Source organism: Molothrus aeneus, chromosome 8, assembly GCF_037042795.1.
Source record: "Molothrus aeneus isolate 106 chromosome 8, BPBGC_Maene_1.0, whole genome shotgun sequence".
Lineage (NCBI taxonomy): Eukaryota > Metazoa > Chordata > Aves > Passeriformes > Icteridae > Molothrus > Molothrus aeneus.
This window is the reverse complement of record NC_089653.1, coordinates 13,802,047-13,829,952: the sequence shown is the minus strand read 5'-3', so window position 1 is coordinate 13,829,952 and position 27,906 is coordinate 13,802,047. Positions and strand designations below refer to the sequence as shown.

General features: G+C 39.8%; 1 protein-coding gene across 1 annotated transcript; it reads left to right on the top strand.

The window, feature by feature from the left end:
- The first annotated feature begins 4,510 nt into the window (after window positions 1-4,510).
- MAT1A (methionine adenosyltransferase 1A) lies at window positions 4,511-20,934 on the top strand. The gene is made up of 9 exons (XM_066554896.1): window positions 4,511-4,670; window positions 11,088-11,165; window positions 11,668-11,790; window positions 13,408-13,520; window positions 15,085-15,228; window positions 15,896-16,114; window positions 19,098-19,280; window positions 19,805-19,938; window positions 20,222-20,934. The coding sequence occupies exons 1-9, from the start codon at window positions 4,577-4,579 to the stop codon at window positions 20,322-20,324; spliced, it is 1,191 nt and encodes a 396-aa protein (XP_066410993.1). The 5' UTR covers window positions 4,511-4,576; the 3' UTR covers window positions 20,325-20,934.
- The last annotated feature ends 6,972 nt before the right edge of the window (window positions 20,935-27,906 follow it).

Here is a 27,906-nt window from a genome sequence, read left to right as displayed (position 1 = left end):
AGGAAAACTGCTAAAGAATAAAGGCAGAACTGCTTATATACCAGTATGGTTTAATGCTGTTTAAATGAAGCAATAGTAACCAATCAGCAAATGGAAAACTTTAAACTTTAACTAATCTGGTTATCTTTACACCATTTTTGGTACAACAAGGGTTATTTATGAAAAATGATTAGAAAAAAGACTTTATCGTTATCTTGGGATTAAGACATGAAGTGCTAGTACCTTTATTAGGCGAATAAATAAAAAAAATAATTTGTATTCATTTCTGCTAATTTTAAAGAAATAATGCTCCCAGTGAAATTAACACCAAGATATATTTTAACAAAAGCCCAATTTAACCAGTGTAGATTTAATTATTTCCTAAGAAACTTAAAGTTGCCACTTCATGTATAAAGGCCTGGCACATATTACTTTATATCATGGCCATGAACTACCTGTTCAAGCTGGTCCTGCTTTGAGCAGAAGGTTGGAGTAGAGACTGTCCAGCTTTAAACATTGTGATTCAGTGAGGCATTGGAATAGAGAGTTTGAGGTCAAACAGATGCAAAAAGGACAAGCACAGGGGAGAGAAACAAAATTAATTATTTTCTCTGGTATTGGTAATAGAAGAACCTGGAGGCACTTAGGAAATGGTGGGGATGGCAGTTGGGAGATGCAACAGAGGACCTCCCTGAAGCTGAAGTTACTGTGGAGTGAGTTACATAGAATGCACACCAAGAAATTGCTCTGACTGTAATGGGTATTTATTCAAAAAGTCACAAAAGCCCTCCAGAATGAAAGGGGTGAATTGATCATGGTCATGTGCAGGAGGTCCCATAGTCCAGTCTGGAGAAGGTGAAAGGTGAGATGAAAGAATAAATGCTGGGTGATAAACACCCATCTCAGGGCACAATACCTTCTTTCCTGCTACAATCACAACATTTTTTTCTGCTCTGCAGTATTTATTTTACCCTGAATGTTTATGGGCCAGTGAAATCTACACCTGCATGTTTGGGAGGCCTTGAGCCACTCTCATTTTCAGATAATACTAGATAGAGGCAAGAGTTTTGAAGCAGGTGGGAAGCAAGTTTTGAATTCCCCATGTTCAAACTCTGTTGGTTTGATCAGGTTTGTCATTCTTCGTGCAAAGGAAATAAACACATCTTAACAAATCTTCCTTATGTTAACTCTAAAAATAAACCAAAATAGCTACCTTCCCCTAACCAAAATGGGTAAGTCAAGGCTTTCCACCAACCAGCCAAAAAGCCCTAGAGGGTATTCCCATGAGGCTTGCAAAATTTATTGCTCATTTCCAATTGGAAAAAAATGATGGACTGCAGTAATTCCTTGAGTACACATTATTTGTATAATACAAACTACTAATAGTAAACAGCAAAAAATAAACTAGTATTAAAGTAGTTTTTGTAAACACCTGAAAAATTGTATCCACAGGCATTAATTAGGAGTAAATTCTTTGCATGAAGTGAGAATAAAAAAAACAAGTAAGAAATTTAAACTATTAGCCTGTTAAACAGTTAACTTGGTAAAAATAATATCTGAAGATAAGGGTGAGACCACAAAACAGAAGTATTTAGGAAAACATTTTCCTACATGTTATTTGTATCCATGAGATATTCCTGTATATTGCTACACTTAAACATGTTTTGGTTTTTTAATGTAGTGGAATTGTAATTTTAAGTTACTGTAGTAAAAGTGTGTGATCTCTACATATCGAGTCATTATCCTTAACATTTGAAAGCTGTGATAAGAGAGGGAAATTTCACAGTTTAAGAAATGGTTTCCCCATAACTGATACTAGTAATACAATGATGGGCAATACATGAATTATAAAGAGATTTCCAGGCAAACTATTAGGGCTCAGTCCAGATGAGCATGGCAATAAAGTGAATAGAAAATTTGGAATCCTGTTACATTGAGTGCTGAGTCATTATCAATAAAAAGGAATATGGAAAAATGCTGATGTCAATCATTCTCTTAGTGTCATCCTTTTTTTTTTATTTATTTTCATAGACAGGAGTGGTATGCCAGAAAACCATGATGGTAAAGCACTATCTTACCTTTTTTCAAATATTTAAAAAGTCAAATTGTCTGGGAAGAGAAGCCAAATTACACATTACATAATCCTACAATGCATTAGCATTGGTCATAGATGTCCTAGAAGAGAACATGCTGAGGTGCTTCATGACCATAAAGCAAATGTACGGCTCTTGATAGTAAAAGTACAACTGGAAGAAACTCACATTGGAGGTTTTACAGAAGTTAATGTGAAATGCAGCTGGGCAACATTTCTGGAGTACTAGTGCCAGAGAGGCTTTTTAATGAAGGGTGACCCTCCAAAGGTCAGAAGGACCAATGCATTTAACTACACAGAAGCAAAAGAACTGTGAAAGCAAAATATACAATGGTCCTGCAAACTCATTCCTCATGTATGACAATACTTGTGGTCTTCAGCATTTTTAGAGCTTGAGGGTTTTTTATTTTTGCATGTGATAAGAGAATTGTGTGAGTCCTGCGTTCTCCTGAAGTGTTGCCTTAAAACCATGAATGCTGATTCCCAAACTACACTTTCTCTCCTTAAGTGGCATTGAAGACCAAGGAAAAGCAAAACCAGAAGCAAGAGAGAGTGGAACTCACAGGCTAATAATAATCAGTCTTGTCTGCTTTTGTTGGATGATTGTAGAATCAGAAAGAAAAGTCTTTAATACACACAAAATCATTTTTTGTTTCATCCATTCCCATTGTGTCTTTTGGTGCCTCCATAAGGAAGAAGAAAATATTTGCATTTAAGAATGATTGCTTATCATTGATGCTATTTTACTTTAAAAGTTAATATCATTTTTGAATGTTACAGATTAACTAGGTTTAATACCATTAGTTACTCTTTGGTCTTATTTGTTGTTTTTGTTTTTTTTTTTTACAAATTCTATTTTTCTGCGTGGTGTTAATGTGTACTTTATTCAGGCTGGGATAGTATCTTCATGTCAGTGGGGTGACCACAGTTTACTCCAGAGAAATCTGTGCCTCATAATGTGTATATGATGTGTGAATTTGTGGAATGTAAGTGCAACCCATTCTCATCATTCCATGAGATGAATTCTGGAATAGAAAACCAAGGAAGAGTATTTGAAATGAACAATTCCATGTCGATGATTATTGGAGAGGGGCCAATGCTGCAGCAGATTACTGGTGAACATTCACAGGCATTGGTTATTGTTTTCAGGAATGTAGGCAGAAAGTGAAAATTCTAATGAGTTCTTACATTAATATGTAGCAGTGAGAAATTTGAATCCAAGGAACCATCTTGGGGATTTTTAAATAATTATATTAATTATAATAGTAATAATAATGGCTAAGGGTTTGAAGTAAACTAAGTTATTAAACTGAAGAGTGGTAAGGAATTAATTTTTTTTCATAGACCAGTGCTTTGGTGAGAGATTGAGACTATACTGGTTTCTGAAAGGAAATAAGGAAAATTACACCTACTTATACTGGTGCAGTAGTGGTGGGCATTTTGTGGATCTGTCCCATGGGTATGTTTACTTGTTTTTTATATACTCACTTAAAGACACAAATACCCACAAAATGCCCTCTGCCTTCATACCTGACATACCATCAGCATATTCCAGATATGAGCCATTTGACTAGAAGAAATTCTCTGCAGCAGAACTGATCACTGAGCTCTGAGATGTGGCAGTTATTGTATTTATAAGGGTTATGGACTGTAGTATGGGAATATGATACAAAAATATAATTAAAATGGACCTGTATTAATAGAAGAAAGGACAGGGGAAAAGAAAAGCAAAGGCTGAAGGGTAAGCTCTGTGTAGCAGACTGTGAAGCAGCATGGTGCTAGATCTTATCAGATGTTTTGTCTCTCAAATGTGCACGAAAATGAATGAAGATTAAAAAAAAAACAATTCATGAGAGAATTCTAGTTTTCTAGAGATGAAAAAGTAAAAGGAAAGTATGGTTATAAGATGCAGAGCAACCTTCTTCTAGTCCTTCGTTAGGAAAGACGTGAGTTTACACATTTTGTATATATCCCTGCAAAACCACAACGCAGAGTTGGAAGTACACCATAGATCCCAGAATCAGGGGAGGGCCAAAGAGAAAAGCAGCTGGCCTGAACTGTCACTAGCACTCCTGCGTTACTTCATGCTCAGTGGAGCTGCTAAGATAACCAATCTTGCACAGGTTGAATCCAGAGTGTTTCCAAGAACTGAGTTAATTAGTGAAGTATCCTAAAGTTAACTAACTCCCCTGCCAAGAAATGGGCTCTTCCATTTTCCTCACATGATTATCTGGGCACTTTCACTTTTCCATATATAGGAGCAGCTCAGGGACTGACAGATCAGGCTAGGTAGGGATACAGACTTCAGGCACATGCATACTCCTTGCATGCAGGCACGGATGCAAGCACATGCTGCTTTCACACACTGAAATTCAAGTTAGCCCAGGAGGTAATAAGTGAAGGCAGCAATAGTCCTGCTGTTAGAGCCTTCTTAAACAGAAGGCACTGCAGGTAGAGCTCCTCAAGCCCCGTTTGTAATAGCCCATCAGGAGCAGCATCAGAGCCATGAATGGGCCGGTGGATGGTTTATGTGATTACACGCTTGATGATGAGGGGGCTTTCATGTTCACATCGGAATCCGTGGGAGAAGGACATCCAGGTAAGAAGCCAGCTCTGGTAAAAGTCTAAAAAGTGTAGTATTTTCATTTGAGGTGTTTTAAAAGCCTAAAGAAGAATTCACCTGGTGTTAATCTTACTAGAGAAGTTATTTGTAACAGGGTGCTTTTTCTACTTTATTTCTACCGCATTTTGTCCATACAGACTGTAGACTATAACTAGAGTGCTTCCAACAGCAGTTTATGTGCTTTTGCAGGGTGTGTGTTCAGCTGAGGAAGGCAGTGAGGTTTATGGGTGTTGCTCCTTCCTTTTCACCTAAATTTCTTTCAGTATTCCTGTGGGGACACTACTGTATCTCTGACAGGCTCAAGTTTCACATATGGGTAAGAATGCATAGCTTGCTTCTCGAGTTCCATATCTTTATGGGACCTGTGAAACTGTCCTGCACATATGGAGTGGTCTAAGACTATCGTCCATGACAGGAATATCCCTAAGTAGCCTATCTTGGAGCCTTTTTTTAGTGGTCCCAGCAGCTGTACATGGCAGAGCCACCAATTTGCCACCCGCCTCCCACCCCTTTCCATCATCTGATGCAATATATGGAATTGCTTAAGCAAATAGTGGACAGTTATTTGCTAAACTTTATGTATGCTCAGCAGAGATTAGTTCAATTTTATTGAAAACAAATATTCATCCACCATAAACATACACCTTATGTCAACAGCAACTGTTCCCTCAAGTGAGGCCAGGGGACAATGGGCTATTTGAGGTCCTGAAAAGTGTATTTGTTTTAGAAGCTGATTTGGTGGCCTGTGCTTTTTGCTGTAATAAGGCTTTTCAGGTCTGTATTCATGTTATGTGAGTGAATCATAAATGGCTAGGATGATTTTATAGCACAGGATAAAAAGGTCAGCAATGAGAACTTGATGTCTATAGTTTGATACTCTTCTAGATTAACTTATTACTGCAGATCAAATCCGTAGCTGATGCAATTGAGTACCTCTCCATCAATGTGAAGGCAACTACATCAGGTTAAACCAGTTGGGGTTCTTTCTGATGTAACACAGACAGAAAATGACAGCCATGTTTTGTCCTTGGAACCTATGTCCCATGTCAAATTTATATACATTTACATCCAGTGACTGTAGTGCTATGGAGTTTCATGGGAAAAATCACATAATACAGTGTGGTAATTTTACATGGATGATGTTATTTCCAAAGACAAATGGTCAAAATTTGTGCTACTCTAATCATTATTTTTTAATCATCTTGGGGCAAAAAATAGGCATGTCTCAGAGCAGAGAGAGTTCAACTGAGTCCTCAGATTTAGCTTTGTCCCTCGGTTTGTTTTCTTACTACTCCTCTATTTATATTGTTTCTTGTTTTAGAATTTGGCCAATATTTTAGCTCTTATTCACATTCCCTCCTTTATTTCCAAACTCTCTATTGGGTTTAAGCTCCATGAATATTATTTGTCACCCGTGCTGAAGTACAAGGCAAGTCCTTGAGAAACACAGTTACCACTTGTGTACCCCTGCAGCTTCTCTGGCCTGCAGAGCTTGCTGGGTCTCTGGGTACTATGAGATACAAAGTACCGTCCTGGGATGTTTTTTTAGAGTGAGTGGAAACTGAAATTTACCGGGCTGTTTTCAAGGTTGCGATGCTTTCTTAAACAGCCTACTTCTTCACTTAGGGTACTGAAACCCCCAGTGCCTATGGCAAAGGGAAGACAGAGATTTTCCAGATCAAAGGAGGACAGGCTGGCAGTAACTCAGGGTTGTCCTGCAAATTCTTTTTCCTGAGCATCAGCATTGGATCTTAATCATCTCAGTGACAGCTCTGGCTCCTGAGAGCAAATTGATCACCCCTACATCCTGGCCAAGCCCCCCTTTTCCCCTCTGTGGTTTTGCACAAGAGGTGTAGACATGCCATTAGGATTTTATCACCCAGGAAAATCTTGGTTATTTCTTAAAAAGAGGCCCAGTGCCTGAGGCTGCAGTTGGGCTTCTGATGTTATCTGTAGCAATAGAATTTTATTGTGAGTTTTGATTTCCTCTGTTTATACAAAATGGATAATTTGCGTGTTCTTGATTATTTCTCTTCCGTATGTGATAGTATAATTTTGCTAGAGGGCATTATGTGCAGTAAAGATCCTGAACCAGATCTTTGTCTGGTGGAAATTTGAATTGTTCTGATTGTATTAGCTGAGTATTGAATGCTTTAATGGAAACCTTCTTAATGCACAAAGCAGGAGAAATTACATGGATGTTTATTTGAGTGTACAGAGAGCTGCCTTGTATCTGTGCAATGCCTAGAGCTGGGTGTCACTGGGAAGTCCAGATTCCATAGAAGCAAGCACTAGCTGTCAATAATTAACCTACAGGTATCACCTGTGCTCCCTGAAGACATCACAGAAGACTTTTTATGCCATCTTCTCACTCCAGATTCTTCAAAATCCCCTGGGCATAATGTTTGGGAATTCCTTTCAGATCTTTAATCATTTAGTGGTGTAAATTCCAAACTCTCTGAAGACTTACACATGACTTCTTCCTTTCAATATAATAATAAAAGTGCAGAGACAGAAGCATGAAAAAGATAACTCTTTTTTTTGGTCTCTATTTTGTCACTGCTCCATTAGTCCTGTAGTGTCTGTCATGCTGCACAGGGTTCATGGTACTTTGAAAAGTATTGTGCCCCACAATGTCTTACAGATGTCAAACCACCAAGCAGTAATTCCCTCCCCTAGCTGGTGGCTTCAGGTGGAACTGGCTGCAAACTGGCTGCCATTCAGTTTTCCACAAAGTACTAAGGAATCTCTTTAAAAATATAAGACCAAACATCTTCTAAAAGCAACCTCAGGTTTTCAACCATATTAAAAGCATGTGTTTATCTTGCAGATATTCACAGGGAAAAAAAATCATGAAGGAAAAAAACCCCAGAAAATGCAGATCTGTCCAGCATGTCTTATATCTAAGATTATATATACTTAATGATATGCATGATACTTCAGTAAACTGCACTGAACAAGGAGAACAGCTGTACATGATATTTGGACACTGCTAATAGTGCAGTACCACTGCACTTATCAACTAGCACTCCTCAAGGGTTCTTTTAAATAGGAAAAATGTACAGCACAATGCAGGTATTTGAAGTCTTTCTAGTGAAAGTCTTTTGTAGGAAAGCTGATTTTTTGATGAAATGCTTATGATAAGTATCTGCATTTCTTCCCTGTTTAATTTTTTTTTTTTAGCAGAAAACTGAGAATTGCTCTGTTGGCCATATTTTGAATATAAAAATTCACATTCAATTTTTTTCTCTTGATAAAAATAACATATCACTAAAAATAATGAATTTAATGTTTATGGTTACAAGTTTTGAAGAAAACCAACCTTGCCATTTAAAATGTTCAATGTTTATTATATTTATTACACCATCAAAGGCAGAAGTTTGGCTGTACCACTTTGTTGTACTTTGTGGAGTTTTGTTGAATAAAATTTTCAGTTTTTACTGCTGTTCAAAATTTTGTTTTTCCTCTGTGTGGTGAGTTTGTGAAACTGAATTCCTGTGAAGGTTCTGAGAACTTTTATTAGGATCTTACATACTCTAGATTAATGTAACAAACATATGTCTAACTATCTGGATAACTGTGATGTTCCTTCTAATTATCAGAGATCATCTTTGTTGTTGAACACCTCCTCTACTTCCTAGTATTACAACTGGGATTTTGAGTAGGGTTTATCATCAGTCTCCCCAGACTCATATTATGGTTAGCAAGAGCTGTTTCATGGCTTGTTGACATCTCTGCCATAAGGCTGGGCTTGTGGGATGACTGGATTTCATGAAAAGAGTCATGGCTGTCTAATACTTTCCTGCTCAGTCATTTTAAATACCCTTTTTGCAATATTCATTCTACTGGATGGTAATTCATGACATGAAGGTAAGCATGGACTGAATTCTGACCTATTAAATGGGGTTATTTTAAAATTATAGTGTCTCACCAGAGGTGTTCCATTCTGCTTTCCCTGTTTCTAAAAAAGAAGGGAAAATAAAAAAGGAAAAAAAGAATAGACAAACTTAACCTCTCACACTTAGCAGATAATAAGAGAAATGGGCCAGCTGAGATGAGAAATTTAAGTAACATAATGGAGGGTGCACAAAGCCTGCTAAGCATTGCTAAAAATAGAATGCCTGGTTTTATTTTACACCAGAGACCTTTACCAATAGACATGCCTTTACTTTAATGCATTAATCAGCCAATCATCCAGCTGGATCCCTCTTTCCTGTCTTGACAGACATATCTGTGTCTGGATTTGGATCTAGTTGCACTAGAACTGCTGGTTGTTGCACCAACAGTCAGATATGACATGTATTATCAAACTGATTTACCTCAGAATATTTTAATGTAAAGGTATGCTCCAAATTATTCTAATCTGTTATTTTAATTTATTAGTGTCTCACATAGATGTCAACAATCAGAAGGGATCTCTAAAAGATATTTTGACCTGACCTTCATACACAGATAATATTTCATGCAGGAGCTCTTCAAACAAGCTAGTAAATGGTAGCCGAATTTCATTCATACCTTTCAAAAAGATAATTCTATATTTTCATGTAGAGATTTGAAGGATAAGGAATCCTACATGCCTCTACATGGTTTCAATGGCTCTGACTCTTTTCAGATTCTCTCCTTTTTGAATCTTTATCTGTCTCTTGATTGATTTCATCCTGTAAGACAGACTTTTCTGATTTAGGGCATTCTTCTCATTCTGTCCTAAACCTTCCCACAGCTTCTTAAGACCCTTTTGAGTGTTTTGGCAAGAATGCATATAACATCCCAATGAGTGCCGTGCAGGGAACTTAGGCATCTAATGCAGGTGAGACATGCTTCATGTGGAGCAAGGACAGCAGTAAAGGTTGTTCATTGAAACTCTGGGAGGTGAAAAAATGACTACAAAGCAGTCCCAGCCACAACAGTTTGCTGCTGGGTATTGACCTGCACTAAGAAAGCCATCCTAACCCCAGTTGCTCTGTTGTCTCACCCAGGTAATAAATTGCCTATTGTTGTCAATATTTCTTGCTTTTTAGCTTGAAAATGTGGATATATTTCCTTATAAAATGAAAACTTTGAAGAGAACAAGCAAAGATACATTTTAATCACTCCTGCCACCTTTGTACCCAGGTTTGCTAAACAAGGTTCAGTTGGACATCTAATTAAATTGCAAGTCTGATTCCTGTTTGGTAATAATTGTGCCAAATTTAGTAATCCATGCACAGTTCTTGCAAGGCTGAAAGTTCCAACACAGCCTACATTTGCTAATTGTCTTTTGTGTTCATTCTTATTGTGTTGAAGTGGTGAGAGGGGAGTGAATATGGGAGGCAAGAGTGTCAGAATCACATTAGTTCTCCAGTCCTTGATTTGTCCCTCTTAGCTAAGTGTACACCTTCTTCATGAAAATAAGTGAGAATTTATTTTGACTTGAGCTTAAGTGTATTAAAAGCCTCTAATGACAGACTCTTACAAAACATTGCTTTCCAACAGATTGTGTTGCACACAGCAAGGCAGGAGATTAATTTATTTTTCCACACAGCTTGTTATGTGAAAATCTAAAAGCAATACTCGACCTTTTTTTAAAGAACAATAAAATTAAATTATATAAGAATATTTACCATTTTCACGTGGAAAACCTTGCTATGGGTGCTGCCCTTTTGTGTCCATTAGATTAGCTAGGTTATTTGATTAAGATTCAATATTTGTTTTAAAGATTAGAAAAGAAACAAAGAAAAAGATGAAATATTATTATGCAAAACTTCAGCTGAAACCTCTGTATTTGGCATGTGACTAAAAGTTTACCTCAGGCAAACTTCAGCTGGTAACCCCTTCTTTGCTGCTGTGTGTGTATTTCCTGTGCTGCCTTAGGTGGGTTGCAGGGATCATCAGCAGGTGACATTGCCATATGGTAGGGAGCAGTGACAAAAAGCAACCCAAAACCCAGCCCTTCACTGAGCTGTGCATTATCTCTTTTACTATAAACACTTTCTCAGGCTTTACCACCAGGGTAGGTCAGGTACATTGCAACTTTCTGTTGGGGTGATGGTGGAACATCGCCATTCCATTACAGCACCACTGCTTTGCAGAGCTGGTGGTGCTGGAGAAGGAGAAAGCTGCAAGTAAAACCTCTTAAGCTCTCAGGTTATTCTGTGCATTAAACACTTGTTTCACATATAAGTGCAGAAAACTACAGATGAAGTTCCAGTTAGTTTACACCAGTAGGTAAATTCCCCACTGTGTCTACTGAGTTTGCTGGAAGGATGTTCAATGTGTCTTTCTATTTAGCTACCTTAATGCCAGTGATAAGCAATAAAAGAATTCCTTTCTGAAATACCTACTGGAAGTGATGCAAACAGTCCATGTTCTGTATTGAGTGCTGTGGTTTTGAATCACAGCTTTGATGTCTTGCAGATAAAATCTGTGATCAGATCAGCGATGCCGTGCTAGACGCCCACCTCAAACAAGACCCGAATGCCAAGGTTGCTTGTGGTGAGTCGTTTGCTGCTTTGCTTTAAGTCATCACACGGTCACATTCTTTTTTTAGGATATTTGCAAAGATCTAGCTCATTTCACTCTCAAAAAAATGACATAAGAATTACAGTTTTCAAAAGGAGAGATGAGAAGAAACAGTAAAAGTTTTTGTAAAGACTGAAAAACAAGCAGGCCGTAGAAGAGTAGAGCCATTGATTTTGTGTGTGGACTGAATTGTCCTGGAAGGACTAGGTTTGCATATCACTGAATCATGCTCAGTGTTATGATTTTCCCATTTGTAAATTGGACATATTAGTTTTTTTCTTGCTTTCAGACAGATGGTGAATATGAAAAGAATTTTTTATAGATCAAGTTACATTGCTAAAAATAGAGATAGAAAGGATTTACACTGTATACATCCAATAGGTCTCTCAAAATCAGCATCATCACAAACACAGTTCTTTGTCTTAGTGGCTGGCTTATTCTGCTATTGTACTCCTGTTCTCATCCCTCTTTTCAGAGACAGTATGCAAGACAGGAATGGTGCTGCTCTGTGGGGAGATCACTTCTCGTGCTATTGTGGATTACCAGCGAGTTGTCCGAGATGCAATTAGACATATTGGCTATGATGATTCAGCTAAAGGTTGGTGGAAAAACCCATGAAATTGTGGAAGAGCAAGCAATAGGCAACTGCAAAACAGGTCTGTCACCACTTCCATACAGGGGCTTTAACAAGCCTGATACAAAATGAATGTGCTGTGGGAAAGCTGCTTACATGGTGCTACATGATACATTTTCTGGCTTTACCTCAGTAAGTAAAAGCCTTTTATTAGTTAAAACTGAATTTGGAGTAGGCAGACTATACTTTGAACTGTGGTATTTGGCCACAATAGTTAACTGCAACTTGAACCATAGAACCTACCACTCCTCCAAACTTGCAAGAACTTGACTCTTGGTTTTCATTTGGCAAGCTGGTTGTTGCACCTTGGTGCAAAAGAGAGAGAAGAAACCTAGTTCATTTAATTGTACCTTTGTATTTTTGTACTGCAGTAGCATTTAGAATTCCCAGGTGTAAAGGTGGTTGTCAGTGCAGGGTGCTTTGTCAGCTCTGAATATCTCCTTTTACACTGAGCAGTGTGTGGTCCAGACCTAGATTGTGAGATATGTAAATGATAAAAAAGACAAAATGCTCTGTGCACCAGACACATTTCACTTTCTGATTTGCATGGATCTGTTTTTACAGTAGAAATATTCCAAGTATTCTGTTACAGTGAAGTGTGTCTTTTAAGAGCTTTTGGTTTACAAGTTGTTTACTGCAGTCCTTTGATTGCAATCAAATTTGCAGGAGGTTGTGATGGGAGAATATTACAGCAGCCTCAGCTGCAGGTTGCCTGCAGTGTCACACAACAGCAGTGCTTCCAGAACACAGAGGCAAATCTAGGAGATCATAAATCTCCTTTTATCCAAACTGCCAACAATGATGAGGGGAGATTTGGTGACCCAGTAAAAAACAATTTCTAGAAGTAAAAAAGAACCCTAAACCAAACAGAAATATGTTATGTACAGAAATATAATTTTCTTCTCTGCATAGCCTACTGAAAAGAGGGTGAGGAGCATTCAAATGGATCATATGCATATGTATATATGTTGTACTGGCTGAACATGAGTTTGGTCAGCAGCTGTCAGGAGCTACAGTTCTAGGATAGGCTGGATTTGGAGAGAAGCAAGTTACTATTAAAATACCTAGGAACAGGAGGGAAATTTTGCCACAATCTTTCAATTTCTTTTTAAAAACTTACTTTTGGTCTTGGAAAGCCATAAGAGACCTGAATCTGGTGTTTTTCTGTTTGTGGTTCATGCTAAGTCCCATGAGAGATTTAAGTACGGACCCTGTTTTGTATGTGTTACAAATAATGTGGAGAGAGCAGAGTCTTCAGTTGCTGAAAAACTCACTTCTGGGAATTCATGTAGAGGACTTCATTAGTGTTCATTTGGGAGAGGCTCATAATCTGAATTGGCTTGGCACAGTACAAGAAAAAATAACCAGTAACAAGCAAGAAAGGCAGCCCTGTATGATTCACCCCATACAAAAAAGGTTTCAAGTGTGGTATTGACAAAAATTTTACTAAAGAATAATAGCTTGGTTTTGAGTTATGAATGTGGTATCCTTCAAAATAAAAAATTTGTCCTCTGGCTCCAGGTTACTTTCCTTACTTGTGAGAGAAAAAGTTAATTCAGTGCTATTATTTCTTCCTAATAGGCTTTGACTACAAGACTTGTAATGTTTTAGTGGCACTGGAACAGCAGTCACCTGATATTGCCCAAGGTGTTCATCTACACAGGAATGAAGAGGATGTTGGTGCTGGAGATCAGGTAGACGTAGCATCACATCTAAAACACAAAAGCTGTTTTAATGGAAAAGGTTTACTCCATCTTAATGCCCTATTTTTTATGTCAAAACCCATGTCAAAGTATTTCCACACTTTCCTTTACCCCAGAATAAAACCCATAATTTTACTAAAACAGTTGGAGGTTCCTTGAAGGCAGACTTTAGTTTGGTGTTGTTTTAGCCCTCCAGGCAGATCAGGAGAGCCCTGGCAGTTTGTAGTAGCTGAGGAGGTTCTCTTTAGAACTCAGCAAAGGTTTTATGCTTATGTATTTCGTGTTTTTATTGTATAGTTTTAGGCTCATCAGACCATTCATCTTGCAGCCAGACTTGCCATATAATATGGAATAAGCAAAGAATCTTTTCACATTCAAGGAGCTGTTGAGATTTTGTGCTGCAAAACATTAGGTGATGTTTCACCTGCCCTTGACATTAGTACAATAAAAACCAGAGTATATTTAATTATCATTTATTCCCAGAGGCAGCTCTTGTAATAGGTGCTCCATGTAATTAAGGCTGTCCAAAGTGAGTTTCTCTGAGCTAAAGAACACATGTAGGCATTTATGGTGTGTTCTCAAGAGAGAGATACTAGCATAAAAACTGCATAATGTGACTGATGCCATCTGAGTTAATTCAACATTTACTAGTTATCATTAGAAGTAATATCTAGTTTATATGAGTGCTGTTGAGAACTATAAGTGCAAGTATCAGAGTTCAGGAGCCAAGCTAATATTGTTAAAAAATCCCTTGAGAACTAAAATGATTTTCTGCTGTCATGGGGACATAATACTACATAAGATGAAATGAGATTTGACTTTCTTTGATGGCCTCACTTTCCATTTGATCCAAGTCCCTTCCTGTCTTTTTTTCCCTTTTCTTCCCTCCCACAACATACTCTGGATGAGGAGAAAGAAAATGCTGCTAATTCTATTTAGCAAATGATAATCTGATGCAGGGAACATGACAGAATAATAAAAGTAATATATAACTGTGTGAATATAACATAAACAGTAGAAGCTGTGACTCTAAGCATGTGACATTGAAAAATCTGAGGCAGGTGCCTTAAACTGTTTGAAGGGTATGTCCTTCATGGAGTGCTCACACCCCGTTCCACTGAAATTTCAGATGTGAGCTGCAGTAAGTATAAGTGTGTCTGTATTCATACATAAAAGCCTCTGGAACATTTCCAGGCTACTGAAAACATCTTCCCCATGACAGAATAGTCCTGAAATATTTTCCCCAGCAGATTTCTTTTTTTTTTCTGTGAAAGAAACTATTGTTTTTTTTGCAGATATGTCTTCATTTTTGTTGAGGTTTCTAGCTCAACATGTAAGCCTTCAGGCTAGTGAAAAAATTCTAGGAACATGGGAGCTTCTCATTACACTGTAACATGTTGGAGCCTGATCTGAGTTTTGGCTTCTTGCACTGTGATGTAAAACAGTAGAAAGTAAACCTGGAGGATACTGGTGACTCTTTGCTTCAGATGAAATCTCATTGCCTTTGATTGTGGTGCCTTTAACAGTGATTGAAGTATGTTCTCTCCTCCTGCAGGGTTTGATGTTTGGCTATGCAACAGATGAGACAGAAGAATGCATGCCCCTAACAATTATTCTGGCTCACAAACTGAACGCCAGGTTAGCAGAGCTGAGGCGCAGTGGAGAACTCCCTTGGCTGAGGCCTGACTCTAAGACACAGGTAAATACTGCAGGGGATTGTCCACAGCGCTGGAAACCAGCACCTTGGCTTTCCAGAAATACTGAGGGTTTTTTGAAAACAGCAGTTGATGTGTTTCAGCTTATCAGGGTTACCTACAAAGAGGAGATAAAGCTTTTCCACTGCTTGTGACATTGACTCTTGGCTATTGGAAAATGGTTAACTTGTCTCAGAGCACTCCACCCCCTGCCACTGACAGGACATTTAACCCTTCAGAACTAAAGTGGTTTGTGCTTGCTGGAAAAGTGATATCCAAAGGATTTATTTGTATTTAGGGGTTCAGGTTGACATTTTCAAGATGCACTAAGAACATAAATTTCTGAGGCTTGAGAGTTTTGAATGAAACCGCACCTGAAAGATATATTTTGGATGATTTCATAGAGAATCAATAGGTTCTTATTGAGTTGGGGTTTTTCTATTTTTTTCCTTTATTTTTTTTCTTTAGCATGGCAAAAATTCAGTGAGGAAACAGGAAATAGGCTTCATTTATTATACCTTGGCATCACTGTGAGCAGTGATCGCTCTAACACCAGTACTGACATTTTGCTACAGTTCTGCTTTCAGAATAGCCTGGGTGACGTTTGATGGGTGCCACTAACACATTTACAGCAGCTCTGTTGTTTGTTGCCTCTGTCCCCGTGTCCCCCAGGTGACAGTGCAGTACATCCAGAAGAACGGGGCAGTGGTCCCTGTGCGCGTTCACACCATCGTGATCTCGGTGCAGCACGATGAGGGCATTTCCCTGGAGAGCATGCGCAGGACCCTGAAGGAACGCGTCATCCAGGTCGTCGTCCCTGCCAAATACTTGGATGACAAAACTGTTTATCACCTTCAGCCCAGCGGACGTTTTGTTATTGGAGGGCCTCAGGTTTGTGTTGTTGTATTATTTTGGTGGTCTTATGAGGTTGCCTTTCACTGTATGTGTGTCTTCAATGCTCAGGTTTTGGCATCTCTGTCCCAGGGTAAGGAGCAAGCTGCCCAGTGGGAGAATTTTCCTGCAGCTGGATGTGGGAGAAGGGCTCAGGGTTTCACATGTCCTATGCCAAAGTAACCTTTGAGGGCCTGGTGATACTGTACGTGTGTTGTGACCAGGCAGGCAAGTCTGCATCCAATCTTCCATTGCATGTAGAGTGTAGGGCCCAGTTCTGAATTTTCTCAAACCCTCTGGGAACCAGCACTGAATGAGACCTGCAGTCCTTCCTCATGGGAAGCACTTCTGACAGAGAGATGGACAAGAGAAGCTTTACTTCTCTTACAGTGAACCTGCTTTTCAGATCTGCATAGCTCTTACTGTTCTGTCTGGCACCAGTAAGAGCTGAAGGTGTTCATCTGTTCTTAAAATCAGCCCCAATAAGGCTTCTTCTGGTGAGAAAATAAATGTTCCTTTTACTTTTAGGCAGTGCAGGAGATGGGATTTATAATTTGATCCTGTTCTCACCAAAGTCAGGAAGAACTTCCACTCTCTGTAGATCAGCAGTTCTGAGATTTAGTTTTTGAAAATAAATTTACCATTATGAATGTTTTAATCTTCAGATGCCTTCAGAAATATCACAACAAAACTTCAAAGCTCCTTCCTGAAATTAGGTTCAATTTTAAAACAAATCAAAGTAGACAGTGTTTTCCCTTTGTTTTACAAATTCATTCACTTACCAGAATTTTCTAGAATTATTTCTAAGGCACTCTTTTTTATATTAGTGCCATGCAACAGGTAGGAAGATGTTGAGACTTATCATTATAATTATTGATTCTACAAAAAAAAATGTATTTTTATGCAGTTCAATGGGTTGTATCACTGTAATTTTGTGTATCATTGATATCCTAGACTATGCACAAAAGGAAAGTCAAATTTGAGCTGTAACTTAGAGTGAATGAAGCAAGGCAGCAATCATAGCTACATAGAAAAAGAAGGCTACACACAGGAAAATTTTTGTGTGTGCAGTGAAGTGCACCCATTAAAAATGTAAATCTCTCAGATGTGTACTGAATTGCATCCATTTTAAAATGTACTATAGTTACAAGTGATAAGCCAGCCAGGTATCCCTTGCTACTCTTGTGCTGGAGCTGTGTTGCATATGTTTGCACATACAAACTGAGAAAAGTCACAGTGTCCATTTACAGCTGTTTAAACTTGGGGTAAGTTTACTCAGTATGGGTCAATCTGCCTATGTGTCCATGACCTTCCAACTGCTATCATCACTTGTGCAATTTACAATGGCATTGCAGCATAGAAATAACTATTTCTCCTCTTGACTTTACCAGCTTTAGCTTTCTGCTTATTTCTCAGAAGAGCTTTACTCGGTTTTATTTTTAACAAAGCTAGCTACAGGAGGCTGTCTTACCTCCAGCTCAATTCATCTAAGGAAGATACAGATATTTCACTGGGGATTTTCATCTCGTGTTTTTGAGTGTGGTGGGACCTTGAATTCTGGGTATGGCAAGATGAGTAGGTTTGCTGCTGTCATCATTTTCCTAACAGCAGTACCTGCTGGTGTGATGAGCACAGCCTTACAGCTCATCACAATGGTGACTTCCCCACACTTTACAAGTGCATTTGTACTTGTTCAGCTCCTTTGAAAAAAGGGGTAGCTTTTTTTGCCTTTCACATGTCCATTTATTCTTCCTCTCACTCAGTTCTACAGCCAAGTCACGGTGGCATGCAAGGTGTTGTCATTGCAACTGTCTGCACCGTCAAAAATTGAGGTTTGAGGCAAGCAGAAAAAGCCAAGGACAGGATCCTTTAATACATGCTCAGCTGTCTAAAATCCAGATTTATGTCTCAGTGCTTTCTTAGCAGACTGGAACAAACAGTGCCAAAGGTTTACTTCTGTGTATATGCACAGTCTTTCTAAGAAAAACCTTGACTCCCCACTTGTATTTGCCGTGCAAACATTCCAGCAGTTGAATTTCAGTGACATGGTGATCTGAGGCAAAGAATTTAAAATCTGCCTGCACAGGTGGTAGTGGAATTTAAAATTTGAACATATTTTATTTCACACCAGAAAGCTTAACGATGTAGTAAATTGCAGGGGTCAGACAATTAGTCTGGTGCTGATCAGCTAACCCAGATCAAATGAAAATATGAAGCACTTGTGAGGAGAAGTCAGGATAGCTGTAGGCAACTTGAATATTATCTGTGCTTCCTTATTTAGTATTTTTGAATATTCATCTATTCTTAGAAATAAGTAATCCTTTCTCAATTACCTATGACTGTCTAGTACTCCATACCCATTGTGTACAGTTCAAATTAGACTATAAATATTTTGGGGTAGGAAATGCAGTTTTTAGTCCATATATGACAGTCTCTGATACTGCAATGGAAGTGCTGGGTGCCACTGTCTAGGTGACCATCTATAAGGTACCACTGACATACATTTGAATGTAAATAAAAAAAGAATCTACTATTTAATATTCACACAATTTGTGATTTTGACTAAAAGATACGAAAGCCTAGATTTATTTTTTTTTTCATATTTTAATGAGTGTGAAATCTCTCAATAGTTCCTTTATAGCACATAGCATTTTGACAATGTTCTGTAATAGGTTGGGATACTTACTAGGTAATTTCTAAACTAAAGCTTCCATATTTACAATTAAAACAGGCAGTGCATGCTCTAGTTATCTGGGTGTTGGCTTGATTAACCAAATAAATTTGTGAATGGCTTATCTTGAGAACCTGGCTTTAAAGAACAACTACAGCCACTGTTGTACCTTGGTGAGACAAGCTCATTCCTTCAGCTACCCCCAGCCATGCCCGTGTGGGGCACTACACATTGCCGCATGCTCAGAGGGCACGCATAGCCTTGTTTGAGGCTGAGTGGATGTGACATGGAGCACCTCTGTCCCTGGCCCAGGGTGATGCCGGCGTCACGGGGAGGAAGATCATCGTGGACACGTACGGCGGCTGGGGCGCGCACGGCGGCGGGGCCTTCTCCGGCAAGGACTACACCAAGGTGGACAGGTCGGCCGCCTACGCCGCCCGCTGGGTGGCCAAGTCCCTGGTGAAAGCTGGGCTCTGCCGCCGTGTTCTGGTCCAGGTATGCTTTGCTGAGGGTGTTGCTGCTCTCAACCCATTTTCCCTCTCTAGGTTCTCTTTGAATGTCCATGGCATGAGCCACCGTAGTAGAAGCCGTCTTGGTGATGGTGTTCTGGAGAAAGGAAGACTTGATGCTTGGTTCAAGCCCACTGTAATGTCACTAATAACAGTTGGCCTCTTGAAACTGGAACTTTGCAGTTAGCTTTTTTGGCTATTTTATTGGCTATTTTTGGCTATTTTATTGGTTATTTTTCTAGGTATTTGTTGGACCCTCAACTCTCTGACACTCCCTGTCATTGAAATAAGCATGGGGTGACTGGATAATGAGGGAGAAAGTAATCCAGAGGCCTCAGCATTATCCAACTTTTCTTTTATCTACAAGTACAGATTGTGCAAATATGAGAAGTGAAGGAGAGGCCTTCATTTTCATAAGATGATTCATAAATTAATGCTTTCTTCTGCTGCCCACTGTTGCCCCAAGGTGCTGTGTTTATTGGCTGACTAAGGCACCTTTTTTCCCCACAGGTTTCTTATGCCATTGGAGTTGCTCATCCACTGTCTATTTCACTGTTCACTTATGGAACTTCCCAAAAAACAGAGAAAGAGCTGCTGGACATTGTGCACAAAAACTTTGATCTTCGGCCTGGAGTCATTGTCAGGTAAAGAAACACACAGAAAGGAAAATGTCCCAGTAGTTGCATCCAAGAAATGATTTATTGCAAAATCTTCAGCTGTTACTGAAGGTTTGGCCTTGTATAGTATACGGAAGTCAAATAAAACAACTTTTGCATTCCAAGAACTTTAAGTTACTTTGCTCTGATAAAAAGGTATCTTTTCATTTACCAAAGGAATTTAAGATTATTTCATCTTTTCCATTTAATAGTAGTTATCCTGAAGTATCTTAATATGAAAAATTTTTCCTTCTTTTTATTATACACACAGGGATCTGGATTTAAAAAAGCCCATTTACCAGAAGACTGCATGTTATGGCCACTTTGGAAGACAGGAATTCTCATGGGAAGTGCCTAAAAAACTTGTGTTTTGACAGTAGTGACATGTCACCTTTTAATACCAGAAAGGAAGACCACTAATGATGAGGATGTTTCTGAAAATCAAATTTGACAGCTTTATATTCAACATAAGGAATTTTAGATTTTAAAAGGAAAGAAAGAAAAGGCTATTTTCTTGGAAATTGATTTTTTTTAACCCTCAGTGTCTTTCATTACCTAAGATATAATGGACAGAGTCTGTTTTTTTAATCAGCATAAGACAGCAAAATACAGTTTACTTTTAACTGCTGCTCTGTTGGTTCTTTGGATAAAGACAAAGTGTGACTCAGGTACTCAAACCAAAAGCTGAACCTCAAACCTTTGATGGGCAAAGGTGAAGAAGACTTTCCCAACTCTGACTAAGGATCAGCAGATCTGTTGCTTCTGATTAGACAATGGGAAATTCCAGGGTCCAATTTCCTTACTGGAGTTAGCAATGCATACAGCTGGGGGCTGCTTTGATGGGAGAAGGCTGCATAGCACCTAACAGTATCTTTGCCTCTTTTATAAAAGATGTTAACATATGTGTAATATTTAAATCACCTTCAGTGCATATGTGCTGTTACTGTCACATTTCAATTACCTGTGTTTTTGAAACATAAGTGCTTTCCTATGACACTATGACACAACAATCATAGAATAAAAAGCTTTTTCCTACCATGTACGTAAAAGTGTATCTTTTTCTATGTTGTTTTTTTTTTTTAATGCTGCTGTAAAATGGTCCATCTCAAGTCAGCTGCTTCTATTCTTGTAGGAATTTAGTTTACCAACATAATTGAATTTGATTTGATTTTGAAATTGTTATATGCATTTCCCTGTTAATACATGTATGATCACTCTTTAGTCCTTGTGATTAACGGAAATTCAGAGAAAAAGTATTAGATTTTTATTTGTAACTCTTAGGTTGTGAGACCATGTTTGTCTTCTATGGTAGTTTTGTTTGTCAGTAGGCAACAACTTAATCCTCCAAAGCAAGGGTTGCCTGTGTATGGCTCCCAAGAGGGACTTAATGCTTTCAGGCAGCATTCTGAGAAATCTGCGCTGGAGAAGTGCTGCCACCCCGTGTTTATCTCCTAAATAAATGTCTTCATACAGCGCCTCCCGAACAGATGTGGTGGTGGAAAGAAAGTGCCTGTGATGAAAATTAAAGGAAAAGCTGCCATTTATTCCTTTCAAGTATGTCACAAACACAATTTCTATCTAGTCAAGCCAGAGGTCTCTCCACTTTTGTTATTTATGCTGATGTGCTCTGTGTTCTGTGTAAGTTGAGATAAACAGGTTTGCGTGTACCTTCTGATCTCCCAAGGACTTACCACATTAATCAGTTGGCCTCCTTGGGTACTCACCTGGGTACATTTTGGCAGGAAAATATCTTAGAGACCACCTGCATCTTTGAGAATGAGTTTAAGATTTCCCAGGGCCTGTTTTCCTAGCTGCATATTGCTTATCTTCCAAGGAGTATGGAATATGTGTGTGTCAGCCTCAGCAAGGTAAGCTGTTTGGAGCTCCAGGTCATAATGTAGTACACTACAACCAGCAGAAGTAAGTGAATGAAAAATTAATAAAAACAAACTAATAAAAAAAAACAAAATAAAAAATAATTTAAAATTAATTAAGACATTAAAAAATGTGTTTCATAACATGACATGAAAACAGAAAGTCCATGCTCAACAAAAAGAAACACCCACAGACAAAAGGAACAGTTCTGCTCAGGTGGTGACAATAGCAACCATTAATGGTTTGTTGGAGAGGAGGGGGTGTGTGTGCCCAGCTGGTTGGCAGGAAGGTGAGGCTGTCCCAAAGCCTGGCTGTGTGTGTAGATGTGTGACAGGCTGTGACTCTGAACCCTGCATTGCACACATGGGTCAGGCACACCCTTAAGACAATTGGATTAATCTGCTAGTAAATGTGCAGGGTAGAAAAGGTGGAACTTTTGTGGCAATTTTGCTACCTATTCAGCTCTTCCCATAAATGGATTTAAGCACATGAGGTTCATGACTTCACTAAAAAAAAAAAAAAAAAAAAAAAGAAGAAAGAAGTTAGTAAAACTCTGGATGCTACAGGATACAGACCATAACCCATTGGTTCAAATCTGTTGTCATTTGATGTTCTGAGCTCTCTCTTGGAGCATGACATACAAGTTAAGGCATTATTACATCTTCTTTATCAAAGTATGTGTGTTTGTGTGTGTGAGAGAGAGAGAGAGAGGCAAACACAGACAGATGGGAAGGTGGTGAGAGAGCCAGAGCATGCAAGAATGTGCATACACTAAACATGTTTACAGTAACCAGTTAATCTGAAAATTTCCCGGTGGAGCTGGCAGCAGCAGAGCCCGTCTGCCTCAGTGCCCTAACGAGGACATGCCCTTGGCCTCCCCAGACTGTTCTGGCAAGTTCTCCTCGTGCTTCCCAGCAAGTGGGGCAATCAATGTGTGCCTCCCCCTAATCCCTGATCCCGGCAGTGCTGGGGACTGAGCACAGGGTGAACAGCCAGCCACACACAGGCACACAGCTCTGTGCCTGACTGCAGGGCTTTGGCTCTGAGGCAGCACAAGCAACAAGTAATTAATTACCCGTGGTCTCCTGCAGAGAGAAATGTTCGGCTCCTGCCTCCCCTGGAAAATGCTGTTTGTTCTAAGTTTAGCGGTTCTTCTGGCAGGTAAGATGGTCTTGAATATGAGTAACAATTGTTTAAATAGAGAGAAATGAAGATATAATATTTAGAGAAATGAAGAGCCTGCTTGGGAACCCAGCCCCGAGTGGCTCCAAACAGGTGCTCACATTGCTGTTTCCCACAAATCAATATTTGTACAGATTATTCAGAATTGAGCCCTGATCACCTCAGGTATACAAGCTGGTACTGGGACTGTGGGATAGGATACAAGCAGGATAGAAGGACACTTCCTCTGCACAAGTGGTATTTGGGGTTGTTCATGTGTCATGACCTAGCTAAGTACCTGCTTCTGCTTGTCTTTTAGATTTTACTGAAATCCGAGCTTTTGCCGGTCGAAGTGAATGCAGAAGTACAACCATAGATGATGTGAATGGGTTTCTCAAGGTAAGAGGTTGACTGACCCAGGGTCTGTTCTGCACCCACCTCCTGTGCTGGTGGTCTCCTCCTGTGTCTGCCTGCCCTGGCTGGGCAAGCACAACTCATGTATTGCTTTGGCAATGTACAAAGTACACGCTGGGGAGGGGAGGCACACGCAAGAGCAGAAAAACATTAGTGTCATCTGACTTAGCACAGCTTTGCTCCTGATACTGCTAGTCCAAAAAGTGTCCTTGTAGGTGTGTTTTCCAGTTTGGCCCCGCTCCAGATACATAAAGAGGCTTGAACATAAGCAGTATAGTGAGATAAATAACAGTAGCTACCTAGAAATACATGAGCTTCTTTATTTACATATGTTCACAGATAGGTTAATTCTAAAGCTCCAAAGTCTTTCCTTTTCAACTTGGACTTTTTCTCCCCTATCTCCACAGAAACTTTCAAAATGCATGCCTGAAATCATTGCCAAGGGTGAAAAAGCTTCAGTCAATTTCCTGGCATGGACACTGCAAGAAACTCTTGATCTGCTGCGCCCTGTTCAGGAGCAATGTGAGGCCCCTCCTGAACCAGCCCCTTTGCTGGGCATTGAACAAAGGGGCAGAGCAGAAGCACAAAGAATGAACCAAGCACACAGAATGAACCAAGTGTCTGCATTTCTTTAGGAAAGGAGGGGCATAATATAAAAGATGTCTCAGCAACAGGGAGCACTGGGACTGGGGAGGCAGAGCAGCACAAACAGGGAGTCCTGCTGTCCCTGCAGCCCCAGCACTGGTGCTCAGCAGCAGAGCAGTCACAGGGCCAGCAGGGCAGGCTCTGCCCTCCAGCCAGAGCCTCTGTGCTGTCATGGAGCTGGCATGCCAGTCATATTTTTCCAAGAAATATTTGGATAGTTTTGGCCACAATAGCACTGGATGTCAGTGCTGTGAATGCAAATGCCACAGTGAGCTGACTCTGAAGCGTAACTGGGTCTGATCCTGTAGTCACAAGTGAGGGGAAAATTCGGTGGGTGTGGCCAAAAAAAAAGTGGGGGACAAAAAAATTGTAAACAAGCAAAAATGCTTGCTTTGATGATGTCAGCTGGTGGAGACAGGTCAATGAATTTGCTTGGGAAGGAGAAGCTTTTATGCCCACTTTCACTCTAATAGATTGTTTTCTCACTCTCTTTTCTTCTTATCCACCCAAAAGTTTGCAAGCAGCTACCTCCATGCCCACGCCCAGTGGCCCCAAAAAACGGGGGGCTGGTGTGTGTGACCATTGACAACACTCAGTACTGCAAACCCATGTGCAACAAGGTAACATTCCTGCCTTATGTATTGCTGCATCTATTCCTTCCTTTACAACTGCTTATTTGGTAAAGCCTAATTTTCTTGCTCTACTTTGTTTTATATCCCTCAGGGCTGGGAGAGGTTGTAGTGTTTGTGTTTACCTGCCCTGACTCTTTCTTCCCCTTGCAGCTACCATGTCATGCCCTAAGACAGTGTTTGTTTATTTTCTTCCCACCCCTGTTTCCCAAGGGTTATGACTTCCAATTCCTCAGGAGCAGCAGGCTGTATGAGGAGTGTGGCAATGCCACGGGGTTCTCCTGGACCACGCAGCTTGTTGGGGAAAAGGCACTGGCAGTCTGCAGCCGTGAGTGCTCCTCAGATATGTCTGCTCATGGGGACACAAGGTTTCATCTCTTTTGTTCAAAAAAATAGGAGGAAGGAAAAGTTTCTCTTTTCGTGACAGCCCTGTCATGTGTGACATTGTGAGAGTCAGTGCTGAGCTGGCAAATTGATGAGCAAGAAAATACATTAGCTACAATACTCTCATGAAGTCACTGCTATTTCAACTTGGGGCACTAAATATGGCATGTATGCAAATGTTTGTGGGAAGAAGGACCTGTTTTTTAAAAAAACAGTAAATTGGTATCACCCTAACACAAACCCCATGTTGCACAAGGGTTGTGTGACCCACTGGTCAGACAGCAATAGGACATAAAACTGTTTATCTTGCAACAATAGTTGAAGAATCTCAGCAAATTGGCCAACACCTGTATGTACATGCAATAAAGCCCAGCAGCTGGGCCCCAGCCAGCAGTGCTGCCATCTTCATGGCAGCTCTGTAAGGGACTGTAAGACTGCTCCCATTGTATCCATTGCTCAATCTGTGAGCCAAAGCAGGCTCTATGACTCTGTTGTTACTGCCTTAATTTAAAAACAAATGTGCATATAGATACACAAAATGGCCACCCTACCTCTCCTATGCTTAATGGAAAACATTTTACTGTTGACAGTGCCTAGTTGCTAGAACAGTTGCTCATTGTTTTCCATGGCTTAATAAAAGCAAGCAATCATCTGGCCACTTTTATTCCAAGTTGGAGAATTTAGTTTCAAAAATTGGAATGCCAGCACATGTGCAAAGATCAGGACAAAGCTAAGTTAAGTGAACTCAGCTGCTTATTTATTTATTTCTTTATTCATTTATTTATATCCTTGATCTTTTCCAGCCTCTGAGGTGGCCATCAGTGGAGCTAAATCTGCCTATTTCCCCAGCAACAGCACCTGTGTGCACATGGTTGCCCTCCCCGAGGCTCAGGCAGAGCAGCTGAACATCTTCCTGCGGGAGCTGGCCGAGCGCGGCATCGACGGCTCCAGCCGGGACCCGGGGGCTGACTGTGTCACCTGTGGCTACTGACAGCAGCCTGAGCACAGCCAGCCTCTGGCTGCACTGGGGCAGCAGAGCAGAGCAGTGAAATCGCAGCTGGCACCTGTGAACACGCAGCTTTTGTTTTGTTGAAGGTCTGCAGATCGTAGTCGTGACCTCAGCCTTGGGGTACGGACACATAGGCTAAATCTAATCCCGCAGCTCATGGCAAGAGTGTCAAAGAGAGAAGATCACTTTTATGGCTTTAACTTGTCTAGCTGGAATTAAGTATGATTTTTAATGGATGCCTTCCTATTGGCTTAACTTCTTAAGGATCTCTGCAGATAGTGCTAACACTGATTGTTGTCAGAAATTGTCCTGTGTCAGGATTCAATTCAATTCTCTTTACTGAGAAGGGGCTGTACTTCCACTCACTTTTACAGCTGCCAGTTAATCACTGCTAGTGCTCTGATGACCATTTGAGCTGTGTAAGTGACAAGAGTTCCTGGCTGTAGGGGTATAATACTTTATTCACTTGCTTGCTTGACTGGGGCTTAGAACAGCAGCAGAAAACCTGTCCATTGTCCATTGTCCACCTGGCACTAAGCGAAAGTGAAGATCAGAGGCAACTTATCACTAGAGATCCAGCTTATTTGTGGAGCTGCAGATACCAAACAATGTACATGTGAATTATTGTGAAATATAAACAAGAAATTTAGATACTGCTTGCTCGGTTTTCAGTGGAATCTGTGCTTGAGGTAATATTTTAATTTTCTTCTGTTGAGCAAACAGTGAAGCTGTAGATCTGAAGACAGACTCATCTGTTTGTGTTTCCTTTCCCTTTCTTACCTTTTCCCTATTTCTATTGATCTCTCAGACACATAGTTTTGTGGTCCATGGTGTAGAATTGACCTTTACCTCATTAACCAGATAAATGATTCAAATATATATATTTACGTACTTATATTTCAGGCTCAGAATTGAGTCATTACAAGCAAAAAACCCCATAAATAGCTGCTTTAGGGCCCAGAGACAGACAGTCATATGACAATGAGTGGAACAGATAATTACACCAGAAAAGGGTTGAGTTGGCTTCTTTGGCCGCTTATAAACCATGCGGCAATAAATTAAGTCATTGTGTTGGAGACAAAAGTGCTGTAGTCTTAAAAACAATGAGTTTTAAATCACTGAGTTTTGGGTTTTATTTATTTATTTATGGCAAACAAATGATCTCTATCAAATGAAATTAAAATGTTTTTAAGTCTTTCCAGCCAAATCATTATCAACTGATGCTCATGTAAAATATCTGGAGTACTTTGTGGTATAATTTTTCTACTGGTGCTAAACCCCATTTTTTCCTCTCAATTTTGTTATTCTAGTCTAGTGACTTTCCAAACCAACCAACAAAAGAAAAGAAAAGCTACTCATATTTTATTTCATGAGGAAATGAAGCCTGTAAACTAGCAGGAACTGTTTCATTTGTGGGTCATAAATCCTCATAGTGAGTGTGACACAGTGTGGAAGAATTAGGCTGGAAAGCTTTAATTATCATCTGTCATGAACCTGATACTAAGCTGGAGATTGGGTTGCTGGGGTGTTTTTCAAAAACTTGCAGAGAAGAAGTTTTGTTCTATTCCCACCACCTGAGTTCTTATTTATATATGAGACAGGGAGTTGACTCAATAAGCCCATATGACACAGTTAAGAACTAAAGTAAATTTAATTGTGTTATTTTCCAGAGTACATTTGCTTAATTTCATTCATGTAAATGGTTGCTGTGTGTTTGCATTAACTTCCTGTTGGTGTCTGGCCTGCCTGAGCATAGGACCATTCCTGATGCTCCTGCTCTAGTCCCAGGATGGGGTTTGTTCTGGCACTAGGGGGTTGAGGAGAGAGGAAAATTCATAT

Excerpts from the sequence above, each read along its gene's own strand:
- MAT1A (XM_066554896.1), top strand. The coding sequence starts at position 4,577 with ATGAATGGGCCGGTGGATGGTTTATGTGATTACACGCTTGATGATGAG. Across the intron at positions 11,166-11,667 it reads GAATGCCAAGGTTGCTTGTG|AGACAGTATGCAAGACAGGA; the intron begins GTGAGTCGTTTG and ends CCCTCTTTTCAG. Across the intron at positions 19,939-20,221 it reads CGGCCTGGAGTCATTGTCAG|GGATCTGGATTTAAAAAAGC; the intron begins GTAAAGAAACAC and ends TTATACACACAG.